The 21,164-nt window shown below is 44.1% G+C and overlaps 3 protein-coding genes across 6 annotated transcripts in view; 2 read left to right on the forward strand and 1 right to left on the reverse strand.

Moving 5' to 3' along the window:
- Positions 1 to 787: 787 nt before the first annotated feature.
- Positions 788 to 3,278, reverse strand: dnajc30b (DnaJ (Hsp40) homolog, subfamily C, member 30b). Its single transcript, XM_030067912.1, has one exon. The coding sequence runs from the start codon at positions 3,219 to 3,221 to the stop codon at positions 2,034 to 2,036; it is 1,188 nt and encodes a 395-aa protein (XP_029923772.1). The 5' UTR covers positions 3,222 to 3,278; the 3' UTR covers positions 788 to 2,033.
- Positions 3,279 to 4,403: 1,125 nt separating this feature from the next.
- On the forward strand, positions 4,404 to 9,622 carry bud23 (BUD23 rRNA methyltransferase and ribosome maturation factor). Its single transcript, XM_030067978.1, has 12 exons — positions 4,404 to 4,607; positions 4,860 to 4,897; positions 5,102 to 5,197; positions 5,440 to 5,522; positions 6,348 to 6,444; positions 6,571 to 6,667; positions 6,766 to 6,816; positions 6,907 to 6,992; positions 7,159 to 7,204; positions 7,298 to 7,359; positions 8,335 to 8,424; positions 9,105 to 9,622. The coding sequence occupies exons 1-12, from the start codon at positions 4,560 to 4,562 to the stop codon at positions 9,157 to 9,159; spliced, it is 849 nt and encodes a 282-aa protein (XP_029923838.1). The 5' UTR covers positions 4,404 to 4,559; the 3' UTR covers positions 9,160 to 9,622.
- A 1,062-nt stretch (positions 9,623 to 10,684) lies between these two features.
- Positions 10,685 to 21,164, forward strand: part of LOC115370108 (syntaxin-1A-like) — a 53,211-nt gene continuing 42,731 nt past the window's right edge. For all 4 annotated transcript variants that reach the window (XR_003929223.1, XR_003929224.1, XM_030066955.1 and 1 more), the window contains exon 1: positions 10,685 to 10,901. Coding sequence is in view for 2 of the 4 variants with exons in the window: in XM_030066955.1 (XP_029922815.1) it covers positions 10,872 to 10,901 (30 nt within the window). In the remaining 2 variants the exon portion in view is untranslated. The remainder of the gene's footprint in view (positions 10,902 to 21,164) is intronic.

Consider the following 21,164-nt stretch of genomic DNA (forward strand, 5'->3'; position numbering starts at 1 on the left):
AAAAAAAAAAAAAAATCAAATTGATTGGACATTTTGTGTTAATAAATTATTTACAACACTTATCAATTGATCAATCTGTGTATTAGCAGTAGCACAGCATTATTTAGCTGTATTTATGTAAAATAAAATGCAAGATACTGGGCCGTGTTATACATGCAGGCCATGATGGAGATGCTAATTGTCTCAGTTATAATGCAAACACACTTTCTGTTATAATCCGTATGATGTAAGACCCTCACTGAGTTCATCGATCACAACCAAAAAGCATATTGACGAATACGGCCATGAGACAGTATTCTAGATTGATGCATTTGGCCAACCAGACTCAGATCTTAGAGATCTTAATTTGAGGTACCTGTAGCTTGATGCACTAAGCTGCTGGTTTTCACCTCTTTAAACACGTGTTAAACATCATTCTATACAGCACACAGCATCTCGAAAGAAACTGGAAAACATCAAATAGATAGACACACACACAAATGCGAGGCGGTGGATCTGTGGTCCACTGGATTCACAGGACGGACAGTCAGTAGGGTCAGTCACAACAGCAGCTCCCACTGTGGCTCTGAGGCCTCCTGCTTCAAAACAGCAGCCCCACACAGCTCATCAGGCCCCACTCTGCTGCTGCAACAATGGCTCTCTGCATCTGCATCTGACTATTTGGTGGACTCAGAAGCCCTCTAGAGGTCAAAATAAGTAACAAAGATGAAGTTATGGCTCTACAGCAAATACAGCTGGATGGTTAAAGTAGTCAACACATTGATAAATAATTCTAAATGAACGGAAATGTGAATCAAAAGATTTTATTTGATCGAACACAGATCACCTTAGCTCTACACAAAATAAAATTTTTACATGTTATTATTGGCATGAAATAATTATTTATACAAGTGGTATAGAATGTATCTTCATGACCTAATAACACTTCAATTATACATTTCAAAGAAACTTCCTACATTGTAGAGCCAGTGTAAAGGGAAAGGGGGAGAGGTTGTGCGTTCTTCAGCATGAGTTTTACAGTTACTGAACAGTTTTTATTTATCGGCGTATGACAGATGGACAGCCATAAATATCTGTGTTGCCTGTGCAGAATTAGAGGCTCTAAAGAGGACAAAATGAGAAAAAAAAAACGGCTTTGGCTGAATTACCTGTAAGGATGGCTTAACATGGTGCAACTGAAATGCAACTTCAGTTCTGTAGGGACCATCCAATGAAATTCATGCATTCATTTTGCATCATGTTGTGTTGTGCATGTGTTTGGTGATATGCAGCAAAGTAAAAGTTTAATTTGCAATATGCAAATAATTTGCATGGAAGTTGCACTGAGCCAGCCAGCCTAGAGAGCCACTAGCTGTAAATATACCACTGGGCCTTCAGTGAACATGGTTTTTTGTTAATTTTACAGATAAAGTCCAGAGACAGAGCTCTGAACTGACTGAACCCATGTGTTTACATCTGCAGGCAACATCTGAGGTTTTTATCGTCTCTAATGGGGCTGCAACATCCAGCCGATGACCAGCTGTTAGACTGTAAAGTGATGCTACACTGAAACCACTGCAAACTTCAAGTAAAATACGTTCATTAAAATCGTTTTATTTGACCCAAACCCCTGTCTCGAACCGTGAATTCAAGCAACACTGAATAAAAGTGTAACAGTGGAGTTCACCGTCTCACCAGCCTAACCACCGGGTGCGTTTCACATGCTCCACGTCTCAAAACGAAGAACAAGCTCAGCTGTTTACTTTGCAGAAACAGCTTGTGCGTGGACACAACACGTTTTGTGCAAGGCAAGCCTATTTACCGCTTCAATCTCAACAAGTGGATGATGTATGCACGCAGGAGGCAGGGTTTGTGTTTATACCTGCGCGGCTCTAAAAATAAACAGCTTTAAGTGTCAAAAAATTGTGCAACACTAGCAACAAAGTCCGAGGTAGTGGCTCCTCAGCACCCGCCCTTCCCTCCCCCCCTCCCACAACTTCCAGGAGTTGCAACATGCAACCTCAGACGGGGAGACGTTCATCACTGCTTCTATTTCAGGGCCTGCTGAGATTGAGAAAAATCACCGATGCCACAGCCAGCAGCATCCCGGCAGTCACCTCCAACATTTTGCCCAGCCTCCACTTTGCATATTCCTTTTTCTGTTGCTCCTGTAGGCGCTGCTTCCTGGCTCTGAGCTCCCTCTCCCTCTGCAGCTGCTCTCCATAATGAGCCTGGTAGAAGGCGTCAAAATCAAACATGGGCCTCCCTCCGGCTTGGGAGAAACGCCTGGTTCTCTGATGCTGCTGCTGCTGCTGCTGGGACGTCGGGGCTCTGCTTGTGGCCTCTCTGGAGGACGGTCTCCCGGCCCCCTGGATGTCTGACTGGCTCAGGATGCCCCGGTCATACTTCCTCCTCAGGGTGATGTTCCCCAGCACGGTGTAGGCCTCGCTGATCTCAGAGAAGCGCTGAGTGGCCTCCTCGCTCCCCGGGTTCTTGTCGGGGTGGTAGATGAAGGACTGTTTGTAGTAGGCCGTCTTGATCTGGGCCTGGGTGGCACCGGGGGACACATTGAGGATGTCGTAATAGGCCGTCCTGCTGCGATACAGCGGACCCGAGTCTTTTGTGCTGCTGTTGTTGCTCCTCCAGCTGTAGCATCTCGCAGCGGCTCGGGGCTGTGGGGCTTCAGGACGGAGCCTAAGACGCTTCAGGCTCAACCCTGCGCCAGACAGCTCGGACCCCCGCTCCGCTAGAGTCAAAACCACAGTGCAGAAATGTCTGACCTGCTGAGGTGATCTGAAGGTGTCAGGGTGAATGGTCGCTGCCAGGAAAACACCTGTTGCGCCGCGGCATGTCGTCCTGGCCAGCAGCAGGTCCACCTGGGGGTCTGGTGGCCGGTGAGCCTGCATGCCCTCTCTGTGTTGGGCCAGGCGGACAGGGGGGCACACATCCAGGTCCCATGATGTGCCACATGGCAAACTCCCATTGTCTGCTCGCCTTTTTCTTTGCCTGCAGAGTTTCTCGGCCCTGGGTTTGGTTGCTCTGCTCTCTGTTGCCGGCTGACAGTCACCTGGAGCCGGGTCTGACTCCCCCCCGGCCTCGCCACAGGCCCGACCCGCAGTCACGGAGCTGTTCGCCCGCAGAGCTCCGTGACTCTCCCGGCTGCGGACGGAGCGGCTCTGGCTGTTCCTGAGAGCGGAGAGCCGGTAAGCCCCGGTCCCCAGCCTCCCACTGACCTCTGCCATGTTCCCGAGGCAGCACCGGAGACCGGAGGAAGACGGCCGTGGCTTCCGGTAACGTCACAGCGCGACGTCTCCATCCGACCAATCAGAGGCGATGTAAACGGGAAGTAGCTGTCACAGCGGACTAATCATATCGCAGACACGGGCAAGATCAAATGTTATGTAATAACAGTAAAGACACAGCCTCGAGCTCCTTATTGATTAACCTGCGATTAGGAAACACTGATGTCACAAGTGTTGCTCTGCTCGTTCTGTTGGTTTCACAAACACATGAATGTGGAGAGAACTAATGAAATAATGGCAGGAGAGGCATAAGCTACATGGAGATGTTTATATGAAGACCGTCAGAAAGTGGGAACATTATAGTCACATTAATTATTAAAGGTACACACAATGAAACACATCGTTACTACTACCGCTGAAAAACAATCCCACAGCTGAATGTGAACACTGCCATGAAAAAGAGACAATATAGCTGAATTATTTTTTAAATAATAATAATAATAATAATAAAAAAAAAACTCTGAGAAATTGAGAAATGCTATGTTGTTTTTTTTTCTAATGTTTTCAAAGACGAAAAAAATGAGATATATTTTTTGCTATGGGCCAGGGTCAACAGGAGATTACATACAGAAAGGCAACAAAACAAGAACATATACAAATAGAGTAAAATGGAATAGATAGTGCATTGTCTTTAGAGGACAATAAAGTCGAATAGAATAGTATAGAATAGAATAGAATAGAATAGAATAGAAAGTTCGTTTTCAAGTCCACTCCAGGTGACGCTCTAAGAAAATGTGAATTTAAAGAATAACTATAGACTATCAAACTTATAAACACAAAAAAGAGATAAAACTGTCAAACTGTGCTGTGAACTCTTTGAAGAGGGATAACTAAAACTACATTTTGTATTTTTATTCTCTAATAATTTTATATTTAAGGGGTCTATTCTTCCTAAAGTTTTTTTTACATTTTTTTTTTTAATTATTTTAATACATACTCCTATCTCTTTGTACACCATTATGTTGAGCACATGTCTGAAATATAAGATTCTTTAAAAGAACATAACATAGTAATATAAAAGTTGAGCGCATGTAGATGGAGCTGGTGTACACTCCGGTACAGCAGGTGGCGCTGTGCACGTGTCTCCACTGTCCTGCAACCCGCATTAAGACTCAACGAAGAAGAGCCGCGGTCCCCTCCATATGACGTCACAGTGCCTCACGTGTGGACGGTCCAAAACAAAAATTAGCTCAGTTTTGAGTTTATTTCAGTAACTGCTTCTTTTTTAGATACCCGATACACACATACACACACACACACACACGCACGCTGAGAGCCATGGCGTCCAGCTGCCGCAGGCCTGAGCACATGGCCCCTCCAGAAGTGGTTAGTAAAGTCATTTTGTCATTTTGTTTCTGTTAGCTGTCGCTAGCTTTAATGCTGTGGTGAGGTATGCACATTCAGTGTCCAGAGGTGGATGCTTGTTAACCTTTAGTAGAAACGTGAAAATAGACCTCGGAAAACCTGCAACATACTGAACAGACTGTGTGTGTAAGTCATATTACACTGAGACGGCTGCCAGCTAATGTGAAATACAACGTGACTGAAGTTTTTTCTGCTCTGCTCTCCTCACTGCAGTTCTACAACGAGGAGGAGGCCAAGAAATACTCTCAAAAGTGAGTCTGGCTCTGCATCATACCGAGGGAGGGCTTGAGTGTGCTGCCATGGTGATGTTAATACACACAGGGTTTTTGTAATGGGGTGTGTGTGTGTGTGTGTGTGATAAGTGGCAGAATGTCTGAGATTGAAAACGAAGCCCGTGGCCTGAAGTCATGTGCAAAGGGGTCAATAAGATCTCCGTGTGTTTTGTCGTCTCTCAGCTCTCGGATGATTGAGATTCAAAGCCAGATGTCGGAGCGAGCTGTGGAGCTTTTGAACCTGCCCGAGGGACAGCCCTGCTTCCTGTTAGACGTGGGGTACGTGGGTTACCTGCACCCCCGAGGGATGTGCCGCTTCACTGTTGTTACACATGGGCCGCTGAGGACAGAGATGTCGGAAGTGATGATAGTATCTGAGATTCAGTTTGTGGGAACGTCAGCGGCATTTGACACACGGGACGTGGTTATTTTCAGAAACTGCCGTGACTTCTTGTATGATCTGTTATAGTGAACGTGCCTGGGTGTTGTCTTGTCTGTCGTCTCTGTCCTCGCTGTCCCAGGTGCGGCTCAGGGCTGAGTGGAGACTATCTGACAGAGGAGGGACACTGCTGGGTCGGAGTCGACATCAGCACCGCAATGTTGGGTTAGTCTCACTACAAACATTGATGCATATATATATATTTATATACAGACAGGTAACAAAATAAAGGAGAGAAACAAGATAAAGTGTCCTAGTAAGATGTCAGGTCACCACGAGCAGCTTCGATGCTCCTTGGCATAGATTCTCCAAGTGTCTGAACTCTACTGGAGAGATGAGCGTCCTCCTTAAAGATGCTGTACATAGGGAGTGACGTTATAGTGGGGTTGCAGTGCATAAAGCCAAATGCACATTAGAGAAGTCAGTGGTGCAGAAATCATAGACACTGCTCTACAGAGATGTGGAAAAAGTGATGTGGTCAGATGAATCGTCCTTCACCATATTCTGGACTCGTGGGTGAGTACATGAGTGGCGTCCAGCAGGAGGACACTACAGGACTGACATTTATTGTGGCCTCCAGTCACCACATTTTAACCCAGCTGAACACCTGTGGGAGACTTTGGAGTGATGTGTTAGACAGTGCTCTCCACTACCATCATTAAAACACCAAATGAGGGAACATTGGAAAAGTGGAGCTCCATCCCTCCAGTGGAGTTCAGACACTTGGAGAATCTATGCCAAGGAGCACTGAAGCTGTTCTGGTGGCCCCAAACTTTACTAAGACACTTTATATTGTTGTTTTTTTTCCTTTAATTTGTCACCCATCTATATTTGGTCTTCAGATCTGACTCCAGTGGAATTTCAGTTTAGTAACCAGAAATTGTAAGCAGTGAAGTAGAATAGATCACTTTTTTAAATTGAGCTGAGAGGGCTGTGATCCAGATAAATTGATTAAGCAATGACCAGATGTTCCTGTCTTGTCTGTGACAGATGTTGCGCTGGAGAGGGAAGTAGAGGGGGACCTTGTCCTGGGCGACATGGGCCATGGAATACCTTTCCGAGCTGGCACCTTTGATGGTTGCATCAGGTGAAGAATATATCATACCTGTATTTAAAAAAGGATTTGGGGATGATCGGCCCAATATAAATGTGGACATTTTAATTAATTTATTCCCCCCCCCCTCTGTACTCTTTTCTCAATCCACACTTTCAGTATCTCTGCGCTTCAGTGGCTCTGCAATGCGGACAAGAAGACACACAGTCCTCCCAAGAGACTCTATAGGTTTTTCAGTACGCTGTATTCCTCTCTGGTAAGGTCATGTCTCCTTGATTCCCTTGACAAAGACTTGATATTTCTCAAAGTAAACCATACTCCTGTGCTCACTTGTCATCATGCTTTGTCTTCCAGAAAAGAGGGGCACGTGCCGTCTTTCAGATTTACCCAGAAAACTCAGAACAGGTAACAAACAAACAAACAAAAAAAACTTCATTCTTAAATTTTTCAACACTCCTTTGCTCATCTGCAGTCGTTCCCCTCCTCTTTCCACAGCTGGAGCTGATCACAGCCCAGGCCATGAGGGCAGGCTTCAGTGGAGGCATGGTCGTGGACTATCCCAATAGCAGCAAGGCCAAAAAGTCAGTTCTTTTTGAATTACAGTGTACGACAAGAGTGATTGGAACAGGATGGCACTTGTATTCATTATACTGTCGATTACATTTGCTGTATGTTAAATTATTACATCAGCGATTGACATCTTAAGTATGATTTATCATCTTCACCAACACTTCACTCAATCCCCAGGTTCTTCCTGTGTCTGTTTGCCGGTGTATCGGGCGTCCTTCCCAAAGTAAGGAACATGGAGGTTCGCAGTGGATATTGTGGGAGTTTGTTTTTTTCTATTGGCTTCATTATGATTTCTATCTCTGTTTCTTCTTTTCAGGGATTGGGGACAGAAACATCAGAAAAAAATGTCCCAAACCAGGTCCAGTTTTCAGGACAAAGGTAAAGATATTCACACTAGGTGGACACTGGATATGCTTACATGGGTAATGTTGTTATTGTGAATAATTGGATTGGATTAAGGTGATAGTTTGACGAAAGCGTTCCTGTGACTTAAAATAGCGCAGTTTGCTCCAGTAACCAGGGTTTTCCATGGCTGTATTTGTCAGTTGAGTAATTTTATTCAGAAGGATTTGACATAATTAGATTCAGCCTGCAGCCATATGTATTTCAGATGGAAAAATGTTTCATTTTCATTTTATTGGTATTCCCTGTTGTTTTTGCGGGCATTGATGCAATTTTCATTCCTGTCGTGGTGAAATGAAAATTTTGCATGAAGAGCTTTCTGCAATCGGTCTAAATGCATGAGCTTCTCCCACCACTTCCCATGTTGTCATTTGTGTAAATAAACACACTACTGCTGCATTTACATCAGCCTCCTGTTTAAAGAACCTAAGGGCAATCAGGCTAAGTTGTTAACATGTAGTCAAATCTGTTGAGCTTAAAATGGGTGCTATCATGATTGTGACTTTACTCTAAGATGCAGTTATCATGTCATACATTTGCATGCCAGTTGCTTTACTTGCACTATCGCCTCAAGCAGATTAAGATTTAATTTTTGCTGTGTAGGTAAACACACTCATTTAAATGTACTCACTCATTACCCTCTGTAGCCGGTCTTGGCTTTGATAAGTGCAGGTTCATTCATGCCTGCCTTGATATAGCCCAAAGACCAAGAGAAATTTAACAAAGGGTTGTCGTCTTGCCTGACTCAAATCTCTGCCAGGCAGGTTTTCCTCCCTTTCACATACTAATGTCCTCTCCTCCTGGCAGCACCTGAGCCTGCATGCAATGACACATTTTGCAGTGGAAACACAGCAGTGGAAGTGTTTTGTCTCACAGAGTAAAGTGAATTTGAAATGTGGCGATGGTCACTCAGTGTCAATGTCAAACGCTCTTCCTCTTTTATGTGTGAAGATCCCGCTTTAAAAACATGAAGGGGAAGTCTGCAAAGAAAGGAAGAGACTGGATCTTGGAGAAGAAGGAGAGGAGAAGAAGACAGGGCCGGTATGTACACTGGTTTTTCAAACTCCTTCAGGACAAAGCTGTTGGTGTATTTTTCTGAGCTGAAAGAACCATATTCACCAGGTTTTGCTCATCTCTGTAATTTCCCAGCAATTTCAGACCCACATTATTAATTGCTCAAAGCGTAGCATATGTCAACGTGCGATGACAGGTCACACTTTCCTGTGCTGTTTCTTGGATGCAAAGAAATAAGTTGTTGAAGTCATAAACCTGAGTTTTGCCCTCCTTCTGTAATTAATGAAAACAGTGTATTTCAGACAACATAAATAACTGGCAAGATGTTCCCCGTTGAGGATTATGCAGCAGTAATAATATACTTCACAGTGCGTTTAACATTTATTTGAATAAACTTGCACTTAATGCCTGTTGGGTGTCAGCCAAAGAGTAACAGCCAGCCAACATTTACTTGTGCTGTTGAAACCTCTGAACTAAACAGAAAATGAATTTTTAAAATATGTGACCTCGCCATAAATTCAAACAAATAGATATTCAGGGGGGGAAATTTGCAAAAACTTTGCAAAAGGGCAAAGTTTTCCTTTAACTGAGAAATCATGCAACATTGAGTATCAGTTTTGATTAGTTATATTTGGTAATGCCTGCTGATGCTGTTTCTCTCTCTGGTGTGTGTGTGTGTGTGTGTGTGTGTGTGTGTTTCCCTGCAGGGATGTTCGGGCAGACACAAAATACACAGGACGCCAAAGAAGACCTCATTTCTAGCTCTGACTCATGCAGCTGAGCCTTGATTTGCTCTCGTCTGTAACGTCACAGACACAGTCGCCTCTGTAGCTGCCAAGTGTTTGGACTCAATTAAGGTTTCAGCTAATTAATTCAACCGGATGAAATGAAAGAGCCAAATGCTGTTATGGTCAGTCGTTTTTATATTTGGTCTTTTTTTCTTCCAAAAGAGTTTTAATAAGATTGAAGTCTTTTTCTGCTCAGTTTGGCTGGGACTCACATTGTTTATGGACACACCTGTGGACTTGCCCGCTGTTCAGACACTGTCAGCGCTGGTGTGTGTGTGTGTGTGTGTGTGTAACAGCTACACACAGCTACCACCTCTGCACAGGGCCCACAGGTGAAATGTAGCTTGATAGCTGATTCTGGGACAGTTACTTAACTGTTCATTATCACTATTAAATAAACAAATTAATAAATAAACTGTGCCACAGAATTGAAAACCTCTATGTTTCATCAAATGTCATTCTTTATCTTTTCATGTTTTGTTTCTTTTAAAAAATACAGAGGAAATAGAACAAACAGCCTCCATGCATTTGATCCAACTGCATTGCCTGGTAAGCCCATGTGACAAACCTGCAACACAACATGGGGTAAATAGTAGAGTGGTGTGTGTGTATGAAGGTCTGTGTGACTGCACTGAGCCAAATGGCAATTAAAGTATTCAGTGCTAATGAGCAAGCTCGTAGTTAACAAGTGCAAAGATCATTAAAAGGGAAAATAAGTTGTTGAAAGGGACACACACACACCTGAACGCGCAATGGAAAAGGTAAGAAAATAAGATAATGTAAAGAACGCCACTGCTAAAGCTTCACTTTTTAGTGATTATTATTATTTATTTTATGTCTTATTTATTTTGCCTTGTCTGCTGCCCCATTAACCTGAATCCTGTGCAGGCTGTTGGCTTGTAATCTGTTAGGAATGGCACTCAGTGTTCAAGAAAACACCCATTTTTTCCATTTATTTTGTAAATAAGACGTTCACTCATATAGGAGGCAGTTTTGTGTGCTGAAACACTTGATGAACCGAGGGCTCCTCCTGTTTTAAATGCCTACATGACTTTTGGCCATGGCAGCCCTGACAAAAAGTGCATGAATGATGTCGTGCATTCCCTAAACAGCCACTGCTGAGGTGCTCTTGAGCAAGGCACTCAACTCTCAGAGCACTTCAGGAAAACCTCGGCGCACTGGGTACTGGTGGATCACTTTGCTGGGCCTTTGTGGTCTGCAGAGGTCGCTGTGCGCTTGGCACAAACCAGACCGTGGCTCATCTGGGCGTTATCTCACAACCTGTTCAATCGAAAGCCAAATTTCAGCCACATTACGATGATCAAACATACTCAGTACAAGACTGAAGCGAGCTGAGCAGACAGGATCTGGACTAGGAGAGGCCGGGTTGTGAGGACTAGGGAGGAACTTGAGGGGTGTCTAATGGGTTAACAGAGAAAGGCCTCGCCTCACCTTTTATGCGCGTCACCCGGGTGTAAGTGGTCCCACCATCCCATCATCCAAACGGAGGGGGAGAATCACCGACTCTCCCCGACAGACGCACATCCCTGCCTCGGCTGGACTCTGGTCGGTCTCCGCCCCGCCTCGCTGTAGCGCTCCTCCGCCGCCACAACGCAACAGGATCAGGAGGGAAAAAAGACACAAGCGCAACTGTCGGATAAGAGTGTTGCTGCCCTATAGGGAACCATGAAGGACCGCATGCAAGAACTTAGACATGTAAGTTCAATGTTTGATTCTTTTTAAACCTCCAGCGATCTGTTCAGGTTCATTGTGTAATTGAGCGGCAGGTGCAGCATTGGGGGAAACATGGATCCGCTGGGCAGGCTGCGCTGATTGAGCAACAGTTGTGACACACGACACGAGGTCTAATGCAGCCCGCTGTGTTGTGACTGCTTATTATAGACTGTAGGCGCATACAATCTGTCACATCTGTGCACTGAGAGCAAGCCACACATCAGCTCTAATGAGAGGAAAAACAATTTGGTCAAACCCTGTGTTCCTGTCATTCCCCCTGGGGAGCCGCGCATCATCCCTCAGTCCCTCAGTATTCCTGCAAAGTGGAGCCCGAGTTAACCTAATGGTATTTTATCTCATATTCTATATAGTAGTCCCACAGAACAATATAGGACTTTATTTTATAGTTTTGATGCTGACATATCTTTCCAGAAGAGGCGCACAAATTTTATTTCCCCAATTCCCAGTGTCCTTTTTTTTTTTTTTTTTTTTTTTTTTTTTTTTTTGGTGGGAGGGATACACGACAATAGGCTGTGTGTGTGTTTTGTGTGTTTTGATCGATCGGGACAACTAGCCTATGGGTGTGTAATTGGCGTGAATCGGTCCCAGTTTTCCCGTATTTCACTTGTTTTCATGTGCGCCTTGCATTAGCTGCGCTTCACGCGTTAAATCCGTCCATGACCAAACACACTGTTTTTGTCCTTTCCAAGCGATTCTGTTGCACTTTCTGGAAGCTCTGGCTGCATGTGAGGAGACTCTGAGTGAATCGTGTCATGGGCTGAGGTTTTAGAGAAGGCTGGTCCCCGAGGTGCACATCAAAACCCCAGCGTCTGTCTGTCTGTCTGTCAGCTACACAACATGAGTCGAGATGCCCTCATCAGAAATAGATAAAATGCTTTGACCTGACAGGCTCATGTGGCTAGGGACACCTTTCCTATAATATTTCAATTTTACAATGTTTTCATCAGTAATTTTCATAATTGTTGTTGTTCCCATCACTGGTGTTCAAACCTGCTGTTGTGTTTGATGAGAAAAGAGGTGATGATTTAATGAATTAAGAAAGAAGAGGAGCCATTCAATAGCAGCCTCCATGGGGACGCCACTGTGATGTGATTTTGTGTGTGTGTGTGTGTGTGTGTGTGTGTGTGTGTGACATCTTATTTGACTAAGGTGCCCTGCGTCTCGTGGTAGAGTGGGGGCCATTGTCAGATCTGTGTAAGTGGTGATTAAGCCGAGGAGAAAGAGCGAGGAAACAATTTACGGCTCCTCAGTTTTCAGCGGAGATCTAGCTATGAATTGGCCACAGGGGAGACATTGATTTCGCCGCCCCCAACTTAGCCCTGCCAACTCTTTGTGTGTGTGTGTGTGTGTGTGTGTGTGTGTGTGCGTGTGTATGAGAGAGTGAGAGCGAGAGAGAGAGATGTGTCTCATAGCCTGCCATGCTGCCTCTCCACAGTGCTCAGGGATAGATACAGTGGTACAAAGCAAGACAGAAATGGCCCAACTTAAAGCCTTTCTCTCTTGATGAAAGGCCAGCTTAGCTTAAAAAAAACACACTCAAACACACTGGCAAAATATTCAGAGTCGAGTAAAGTGATGTGTCAGCAGTTGGTTTACTTATTTATTTATTTTTATATATTTATTTCCTTATAGCTTTTAACATGCCACATGAATGGCAGTTGCCGCAGCTCCTCTAGCCAACTAATTTTCATGCAAGCTGAAGTGCTGGACCAAATAACATTGTAGGAAACTGCTAATCATAGGCTACACAGCGAGTTCCCATCCACACCAGTTCATTGCTGTTTATGTACTTACACACTCCAGTTAATGCAGCGTCTTGCTTGCATGGCATGTAAACCGTGGGCGTTTGTAGCAGGGAAAAAAAAAAAGCTTTTGACTCTGCCCTTCCTCCAAATGTTTCAGCTGCAGAGCTGGACTTGTAGAGGAAAACTAATTTGGAGGAGCGCTGTAGCTTGTGCAAGTGACCCTGCAGAAGCTGAAGTATGGCAGTACAAGGCCAGTGGGTTTTTACTTGTGTTTTAGTCAAGGTTTAATTGAATTGCCATTAAGCTGTTGACACTTCAGCTGTAACCAAGTTGCTGCAAGGTACGATATCCAAAATTCCAGGTTCATTTCAATTAGTTTCATTTCACAAAATCAATAGGACATCAACATATCACCCAACCCTAACTACACATACAGCACATTAACATCACCTTCTCTCCGGCCTTGCTCTTTGTGGAAGTTAATCTATCGAGGCACCTAAGACCCAACCGTAGAAAATATTGTTGCCAAGGTTCACACTCTCCCCCCTGCTGGTTTAGGCCATTGAATTTCCATTAAGCTCTTGGCACTCCTGCTGTAACCAAGCTACTGCAAGGGAGGGCTGAGCGATATGGACAAAATCAAGTATCACAATATTTTCAACTGAATTCCTCAGTTTCAATATTGTGACGATATGATAGGGATGATTACTAGTATTTTCATAATATATTTACATAGAAGATTTTTGATATGATGATCAAGCAGCTAGAGACAAATATAAGATTGGCTACAGCAGCCTAAGAAGTACAGAAAATTGCATCCCTTGACTGAAATGCAGCCTTTAAAACCAGGAAAATGCGATGCTTATGCAAGATCACAATATTAGGATATCCAAAATCCCACACGATATCAAGTGTGAAATCATGATGCCAATATAATATCAATATTAGAGGTGAGAATAAGCTGGGTAACTGGCGATATGATACAGTCACAATATTTTACCCATGATAACGATGGTATCACAATACAGGTTGTTTTATATGTGATATATTGTAGAAAAATCAGCTGTGATACATCGCTATATCTGTAACTGAAAAAGAAAAAAATACCCTGGAAAAAGCAAAATAATTTTCCAATAAGCAGAAATCAGTCGTGTTTTTCAGTGTTTTAATCTGCACGGTGACTGCAACATGAACATGACAGAACAGTTGGGTCCCAAACTTTGTACAGGCACATATAATATTCAGTGATATACAGCTAATCTCAAAATCCCCTTACTTAAACTTTCTTGAAATAACATTGTTACATTTTGAAACAAGATTGTAGTGAACATGCCGTCCCAGTTAAATAACAGAAGTCTTTGCCCATCAGTAACAAATATGTTTCCTTGCTCTGAGCTGTAACTGTGGTTCTCCCTCAGGCCCCTCAGTTACCCCTTTTCCACCAGGGCTGGTTCGGAGCCGGTGCCTGACTTAGCACCAGTTTTTTGGTTTTCCACCGCCCGAGCTGGGGCCAAACTGGTGCCAAACTGGTTCCAAACTGGTGCTAGGCAAGCACCGACTCCGAGCAGGGGCTAAACAGGAGCCAGAGAAAGAACCGATGACGCGGTGGGCCGCGTCATCGGTGGGCGGGGTTACAAAACAAAACAGGAACTGCGAACGCTATAAACATAAACAATAATCCCCGAGAAGCCACGGGTTATAATGATTTTACAACGGCATGGAACGCGGCTCAGCAAATTAAATTTAAGGATGAGAAGCACCCGTTTTATAACTAAACATCGCTGTCATTCGTTCCGATCGCGAATCCGACAGGTAGCCGGCAATAATTGTTTTTTTCGCCTCTGTATTGAAATGTTGGCTTGTAAAGACACAAGCATTATTTGCATCGCTAATAAATCCAGATCCTGCTCCACCCGGGGCCAGAAACTGTATCGGGAAAGCAGCATTATATGCTTGACTGAGACGCGGCTCACGAACATCATCCCGACCGGCTTCAGGACAGGACGGGCGGACAGACAGAGACAGAGGCGCTGCAGCCACTGGACTGTATGAGTGTGCAGTTTTATGTGTGTTGAAGTGGTGAAGCTGCCGTGACAATGTAATTTCCTGCAACGGATTAATAAAGTATCATTCATTCATTCATTCATTCATGATGGTTATTGTGATTCTGAGCGAGCGTCTCGCGCACCCGTCATCACGTTTTCCGAAGACGTCATGGCGTGGCTCTGAATTGGCTCCACTTTGCTCTTGACCGGTGGAAAAGCAAACTGGTTCTTCGTTGGCACCAGTTAAGCACCGGCTCTAGCACCAGCTCCGAACTAGCACCAGGTTTTTTCTGGTGGAAAAGGGGCATCAGTGACTTCTGGGAGTGTGTGTGAAACAACAGCTCAGCACAGCAATTTCTCAAATTTAAATACTCACTAGGAATAGACACAGTTTTCAGTTTTTAATTCTCAAATGCCCACATTCAGAAAAAAAGATGTTTATAGTCTTTCGGGGAGGCTATTATAAAGTTACTATTATAAATATAAAGTGTAACTTTTCTTGATGGAACGTGGTGCTGAGATGCATCATCTGCCCAAGTTTTGTCAAAATCAGATGAGCCGTGTGTGAGATACCGTGTGACACAGGGGTGGCACATATGTTGCAGCGCCCCCGCTTGAGCTGATCAATTTTCAAAATGTGAGAGCGCCGTTGTGAGACACATACTTTTCTCAAGTTTTAGCAAAATCCAACAAGTAAACAAACGATCAGTGGCACCCAAGATCTTGTGTGTGAGTGTGACATACGGGCAATTAAACAAATCCAACGCCCACTCAGACTAATCACAATGAGAAGCATCATTCCACAAAGTAGCTCAAAATATTGTGTGTGACAAATGGACGGAGAGACAGAGGGGTGGACTAAGGTCACTCCGCAGTCCCTCCGCTGATTTCATTGTTTTGCACAATCACAGTTAGATTTATTTAGCATTTAACCTTAGGGGAGAATTCAGATTTGTGTCTCTGAAAGACTGCAGCTTGTTCTTAACCCAGGCAAAGACAGCCCAGCAAAATGACCTCAACAAACTCATATTTTATTATTTACTTGTCGCTTGATTCCACACAGAGCCAGTGTAAACCTTGGGGGTCATCTGTGTTTCTCTCTCATGTTTAAATCTGATTTGCTCACGCTGAAGCTGATGCTGGCGGGTGCTGCAGGGTCACAGAGTTGCACTTGAAATCACCATAGCCACTAACAATGAACTTAAACTTTATGGTGTCAAACCTCAGATATATGTATTTTGAATATACTCAAGGAGGAAGACATTGCATCATTTTAATCAGCTACTTCTTGTCGCAGGCATGTGGTCAACATCTCGTGCAAAGTTTTATACTGGTTGCCCTCAGACTCGAGATGCAAGCAAATGCAAATGAATGATAGCAATGTAACGAGGCTCTCCAGGCTAACTTGCTTTAAAAATGCCCTGTGCTTTCCGGGGTCCAGCACCACTTGACACTGGCAACACAGCTAAACTTTCAGATATAAACCAAGCCAGGAAGCAGGAGTGAAAATAATTGAGCGATGGAGATTTTTACTGCTGTTACGGCTGTACATCCATACTCTGTTTGCTTGTGTAATATTTGGCAAGAAACTGATTTATGCTAATATTTGCATCAGAGTGCAGGTTGCGCTCCAGTATGCCCATGAAGCTACGTTATGAGCACAACATCTGCCCGCGGCTCTTGTCTTCCAATAGTTCATTAGCTTGCTGCCAAAAGCTGCCAGTCTCAATAACTGGAATGGTCTTACTGCCCTCTGCCTGCTCCCCCCTCCTCACCTCACCCCATCACTCCCAGTTGGCCCAGGAGTGATTTAGTGGCAGATGGCACAGACATGACGCGCTTGTTACGTTTATCATCCTCCTTCAAGCTCAGAAACTTGGAAGACGGAAACATACTGATGGGGTTATTACAGATTTAGCAGACCACAGGGGCTGTTATCAATCAGATGGGATTGTTTGTCGTTTGGTGGCAGTGAATTATTTATTTAGCCCTGTCGTTATGAGCGCTGCACCTGTAACAGGCCGTCTCGCTTCCGCATCTCCTCGTCAGTTCCTCCTTTTTATTGCTCCTTGTTTATCCTTCCATCTGGTCTTTTGATTGACCATATCTGCCCCTTTTCCTATCACTGTCTCTTTAATAATAACATCCCGCCGGTAATGATAAGTTTCCTCCATTATTTCTCTGTGCTCTTCCTACTGGTGGTTCACACTGGATCGTTCACACTGGACCCGCCACCCCCTGTCTTCTCTGGTGGAGCTTTGTTAGTCAGTATTACTATTGGTTCTCAGGCACAGCTTTGTGTTTGTGTGTGTGTGTGTGTGTGTGTGTGTGTGTGTGTGTGTGTGTGGGAGGTGGGGGGGCATGCTGTCACTGCCTGTGTGGGTTAGAGTGACACATTAACTAATAGGATGGATGAAGAGCGCGAAGCCTGAGGCTGTGTGTGTGTGTGTGTGTGTGTGTGTGTGTGCGCGTGCCTGAATGGCTGGGTCTGAGTGTGTGTCTTTGACTCTCTTGTGCCCTTTACTTTTCATTATCCCTTTTCTCTCTCTCTCTTTTCTCGCTCTTTCTTTTTTCTCGGCCCAAGTCTATCTTGCCTTTCATCCTCCTTTCAGTGTCTTTATCTGTCTCTCTCCTGTCCTTGACCTGATCTTGGCTGTTGACTTTTGTTCAGTGACACAAACGGCAGGCTCTGAATCAACAGCAGGGGGAGAAGAAAGAGCGGCTCGGCTGGTGTTGAACTGAACGTTTAGCCTGCAGGGTCAGAGGTTTTATTTGTCCTTGTTACACGCAGAGCCTTTGTAAACTTCAGGAAATGTGCTGGCCCGAGAACCATCCTGGCTGTGGCCGATAAACGAGTTTACATCAGTCGAATCAGTGATGGGAGGATAAGTGACAGTAAAATGCACTGTCACTGGCGCGCATTGTCATTGTTATCCATAAGAGAGGCATAGACAAACATGCACATTATTCATCAATAGATAGACACTGCATAATTGCATTAATGAGCCATAAAATGAGTGTGACCGATCTGGCATTACACCAGAGACTTGTCTGTTTTTGCAAATGAGGTGACAATTACAGTGATATCCAGTATCTGCTGCTGTTGGCTGGCACTCAGTGTGTGTACAATGGTTATTTATAAAAATGAATGAAAGGATGAAAGGAGGTCCATTCAGCTGTTATGCGCCGCACATCTTTATCCATACTCCAGTAAATTATTTAAAAGTTTCCGTCGTCCAGCTGCAGGTCATTGACAATGGAGTAAGAGCAGCATGAAGGAAACATTTGTATTTATCAATGGTAGATCACTTTTATTAGGCGTCTCCTACCTGTTTAATTGATTGAAATGTTGATATTGTAAATGTCTGTTCCTGCTTATTCTGTTGTTCTCTTCTGTCTTGTAATCGTTTTTATAGAAATCCTCATATAACGGTAAATGGACTGCATTTCTATAGCCAAAGCACTTTACAGTATTTGCCATATATTGACCCATTCATTCACACACACACAGTGATGGCAGAGGCTGCCATGCTGCCCATCAGGAGTGGTTTGGGGTTCAGTGTCTTGCTCATGGACACTTGGACACACTGTGGAGGAGCCAGGGACTGAACCAGAAACCCTTCAATTACCAGATGAACGCTCTACCTCCTGAGCCACGCCACCTCTTAAATAAATAAATAAATAAAAAAGAATATCCTGTAATTAAACCATCCCCATGTGTTGCGGGTGACTTTGCTGCGGGTCGTCTTTGTCACCACTGTTAAAATTGAATTTATCCTGACCCCTCTTTCATATCATCCTATAATCCACAGCCGCACAGCAGCACTCTAAGATGAGATGGCACACAGATATCACTTTTTATCACAGATATTTGTTGGAGATGGAGGCGCTGAAACGTAATTAAAAACCACCATGAACTCTCTCCGACCTCATTAGGCCCTGAGTAGCTGTATCCATCACTGTCGGGTGGAAGCGCTGCTGGAGTTTTTGCGCGCTTGTATGCGAGTAGGAATTGTTAAAAGACACGGCCGGATTTCACTCTGGGGAAGACCTCGCTGAGCTGGAGATGCAGATGCCAACCATAATTGTTTCTCTTTCTTTCTTTTTGTGCCTTTTCGTCTGCCCCCCCCTCCCCACCCCAATTTTCTTTGTCACTTCTTCATTACTTGGTTTCTCTTTGTGTTTTCCCTCCTTCAGCCTCTCCATCTTTCTCCTCCTTTGACTATACATCCTGCCATTCCTCCACATCCCTCTCACTCTCTAAACCCCCCTCCACCCCCCATATCTATAATTGTGTTAGTGGCGCGTTGGTGCTGTCATAATCCTTCATGGTCGGTGACTTACAGAGTGAGACGCTCTGAATATATTCCACAGGGAGAGATGGAGGCACGGCAGATGAGGTGACGGCACATCTCTTTTCCTTGGTTGTGTTCTGTCGTGAGGGTTCGACTGCAGCTTTATGACATTTTCTCACCCACTCCCCCAACACTGTCACTACTGGGCGACCACCCGCAGTTGCCTAGATTCATGTAGAGCTGGCCATTTGGGAATGAACAATTTGCCTGTCTGAACATCCAATGCAACATGTGAGGTTGGTACCCACATGCCTACCTGTCAATTAAACACCTAACCAGCCAAACTGGAGCTGAGCATCCACTGTGTAATTCTGAAAGGTCAGTCCTCACATGGCAATCTCTGTGTGGAAGAAAGAGTTATCTCCGAGAGAACTGGCGGCCGCAGAGGTTTGAACGCTGGCCTAAAATTGATTATCATTGATTTGTGCACAGACACTATTATCCTATTATAAGCCATTATTCAACCTTTTATGGCGTAACAGTTTGTAAATATGTATTAGCCATGTTTAAATGGCACCCCTTTGATGATTGCGCTGTTAAAGGTCAGATGGATGCGAGGAATGCTGAGGGGTGAGAGAGGGGGGAGAGCCAGAGGCGGATAAAAAAAAACGGGATAAGATGGGCTGAGGAGGAGGTAGAGACTGAATGAGGAAGATGAGATTGGGTAAATGAAGGCGGGGGTTGGTTTTGAGGAACGATAGTGGAAAGGGAGAGGAGAGAGACAGTGAAGGAGGGAGGAAAGAGAGGCAGTCAGAGGTAACTGAATCCATATTGTGTGGGCCAGCTACAGTAATGAGATTGTGTAGAGAAGCTGAGTCCGGAGGCAGAGAGAGAGGTGGAAGAGGATGATGGACAGGAAGGACGAGAAAGAGGGAGAAGGATGATTAAAGAGAGGAGGACATTGAGGAAGATTGTTTCGGAAAAGGAAATTGTCATGGGTGCATACACACACACACATGTACGCACACACACTTTGACAAGATGCTGCTGTAGTGGCAGTGCCTCATCTCTCTCTCTCCCACTGGCAGTATTCAGTGGATCTTTTGATGCCTTCAAACTGCGGGCAGGGCTCATGAGCATCCTGTTAACCTCATCTAGGACACATTTAGTTTACATTGCTTTGCATGTGTAGATTTGCAGCCGCATGCATACTTACAAAATGGAACTGGTTTTCTTCATGATTACTCTCATAATTGTCAGTGGTTTGCTTATACTCTGGGGCGGTAGTGTGTAGAGGCAATACTAGCCTTAGACAGCAGAGTTCCACAAAAAAATCCATTACTTACAACCAGTGATGGGAGTAACGGCGTTACAAAGAAACGGCGTTACTAACGGCGTTACTTTTATCAGTAACAAGTAATCAAAGAAATTACTGTTTCCCCCGTTACAACGCCGTTACCGTTACTGACAATAAAATGCGCCGTTACTACCCGTTACTTACTACTAATAATTATTAGTATTTTATTATCCTATTTAAAAAATGTGCGTCTTGTGGAGAAAAAGCGGTGTGTCAATTTTCAAACCGGTCGGACTTTGCAGTTTTTCATAACTTATCAACATGCATGGAGAATGAGCACAAATTACAAAAGGTGCATGTGTTCCCCGACGGCAGAGCGGATAGTATCTCCGCCTGCCATACAGAAGACCGGGGGTTCTGTTCCCCACCTGAACAAGCTGGCATCACTACTTTAAACTGTAATGAATTACTTTTTCAAAGTAACGTGCCCAACACTGACAATGATAGATGAAATTTGACAGCAATGTCCACACTGCAACAGCAACGCAAAAATATGTGCATTAATAAGAGGATTTAAGAAAAGAAAAAAAGTAATCATAAAAATTATTTTCCCCAGTAATTGAATTACTCTTCTGCAGCAGTAATTGAGTAGTAATCAAAATTACTTTTTTACAGAAGTAATTAGTAATTGTAACTTATTAGTTTTGTGAGTAATTGGTCCCAACACTGCTTACAACATGCATTTTCTAGTGCACTTGGAGAAGAATCACAATATGTTTATCAGGGAAGGGACAATAAATACAATAATGCAGTATATCACAATACTTCCTCTTGTGATATAT

Source organism: Myripristis murdjan, chromosome 13 (genome assembly GCF_902150065.1).
Source record: "Myripristis murdjan chromosome 13, fMyrMur1.1, whole genome shotgun sequence".
Classification (NCBI taxonomy): domain Eukaryota; kingdom Metazoa; phylum Chordata; class Actinopteri; order Holocentriformes; family Holocentridae; genus Myripristis; species Myripristis murdjan.

Coding starts and splice junctions, on each gene's coding strand:
- dnajc30b (XM_030067912.1), bottom strand. CDS start 3,221: ATGGCAGAGGTCAGTGGGAGGCTGGGGACCGGGGCTTACCGGCTCTCC.
- bud23 (XM_030067978.1), top strand. CDS start 4,560: ATGGCGTCCAGCTGCCGCAGGCCTGAGCACATGGCCCCTCCAGAAGTG. Junction 4,608..4,859: donor ACATGGCCCCTCCAGAAGTG/GTTAGTAAAGTC, acceptor TCCTCACTGCAG/TTCTACAACGAGGAGGAGGC. Junction 8,425..9,104: donor AGGAGAAGAAGACAGGGCCG/GTATGTACACTG, acceptor GTTTCCCTGCAG/GGATGTTCGGGCAGACACAA.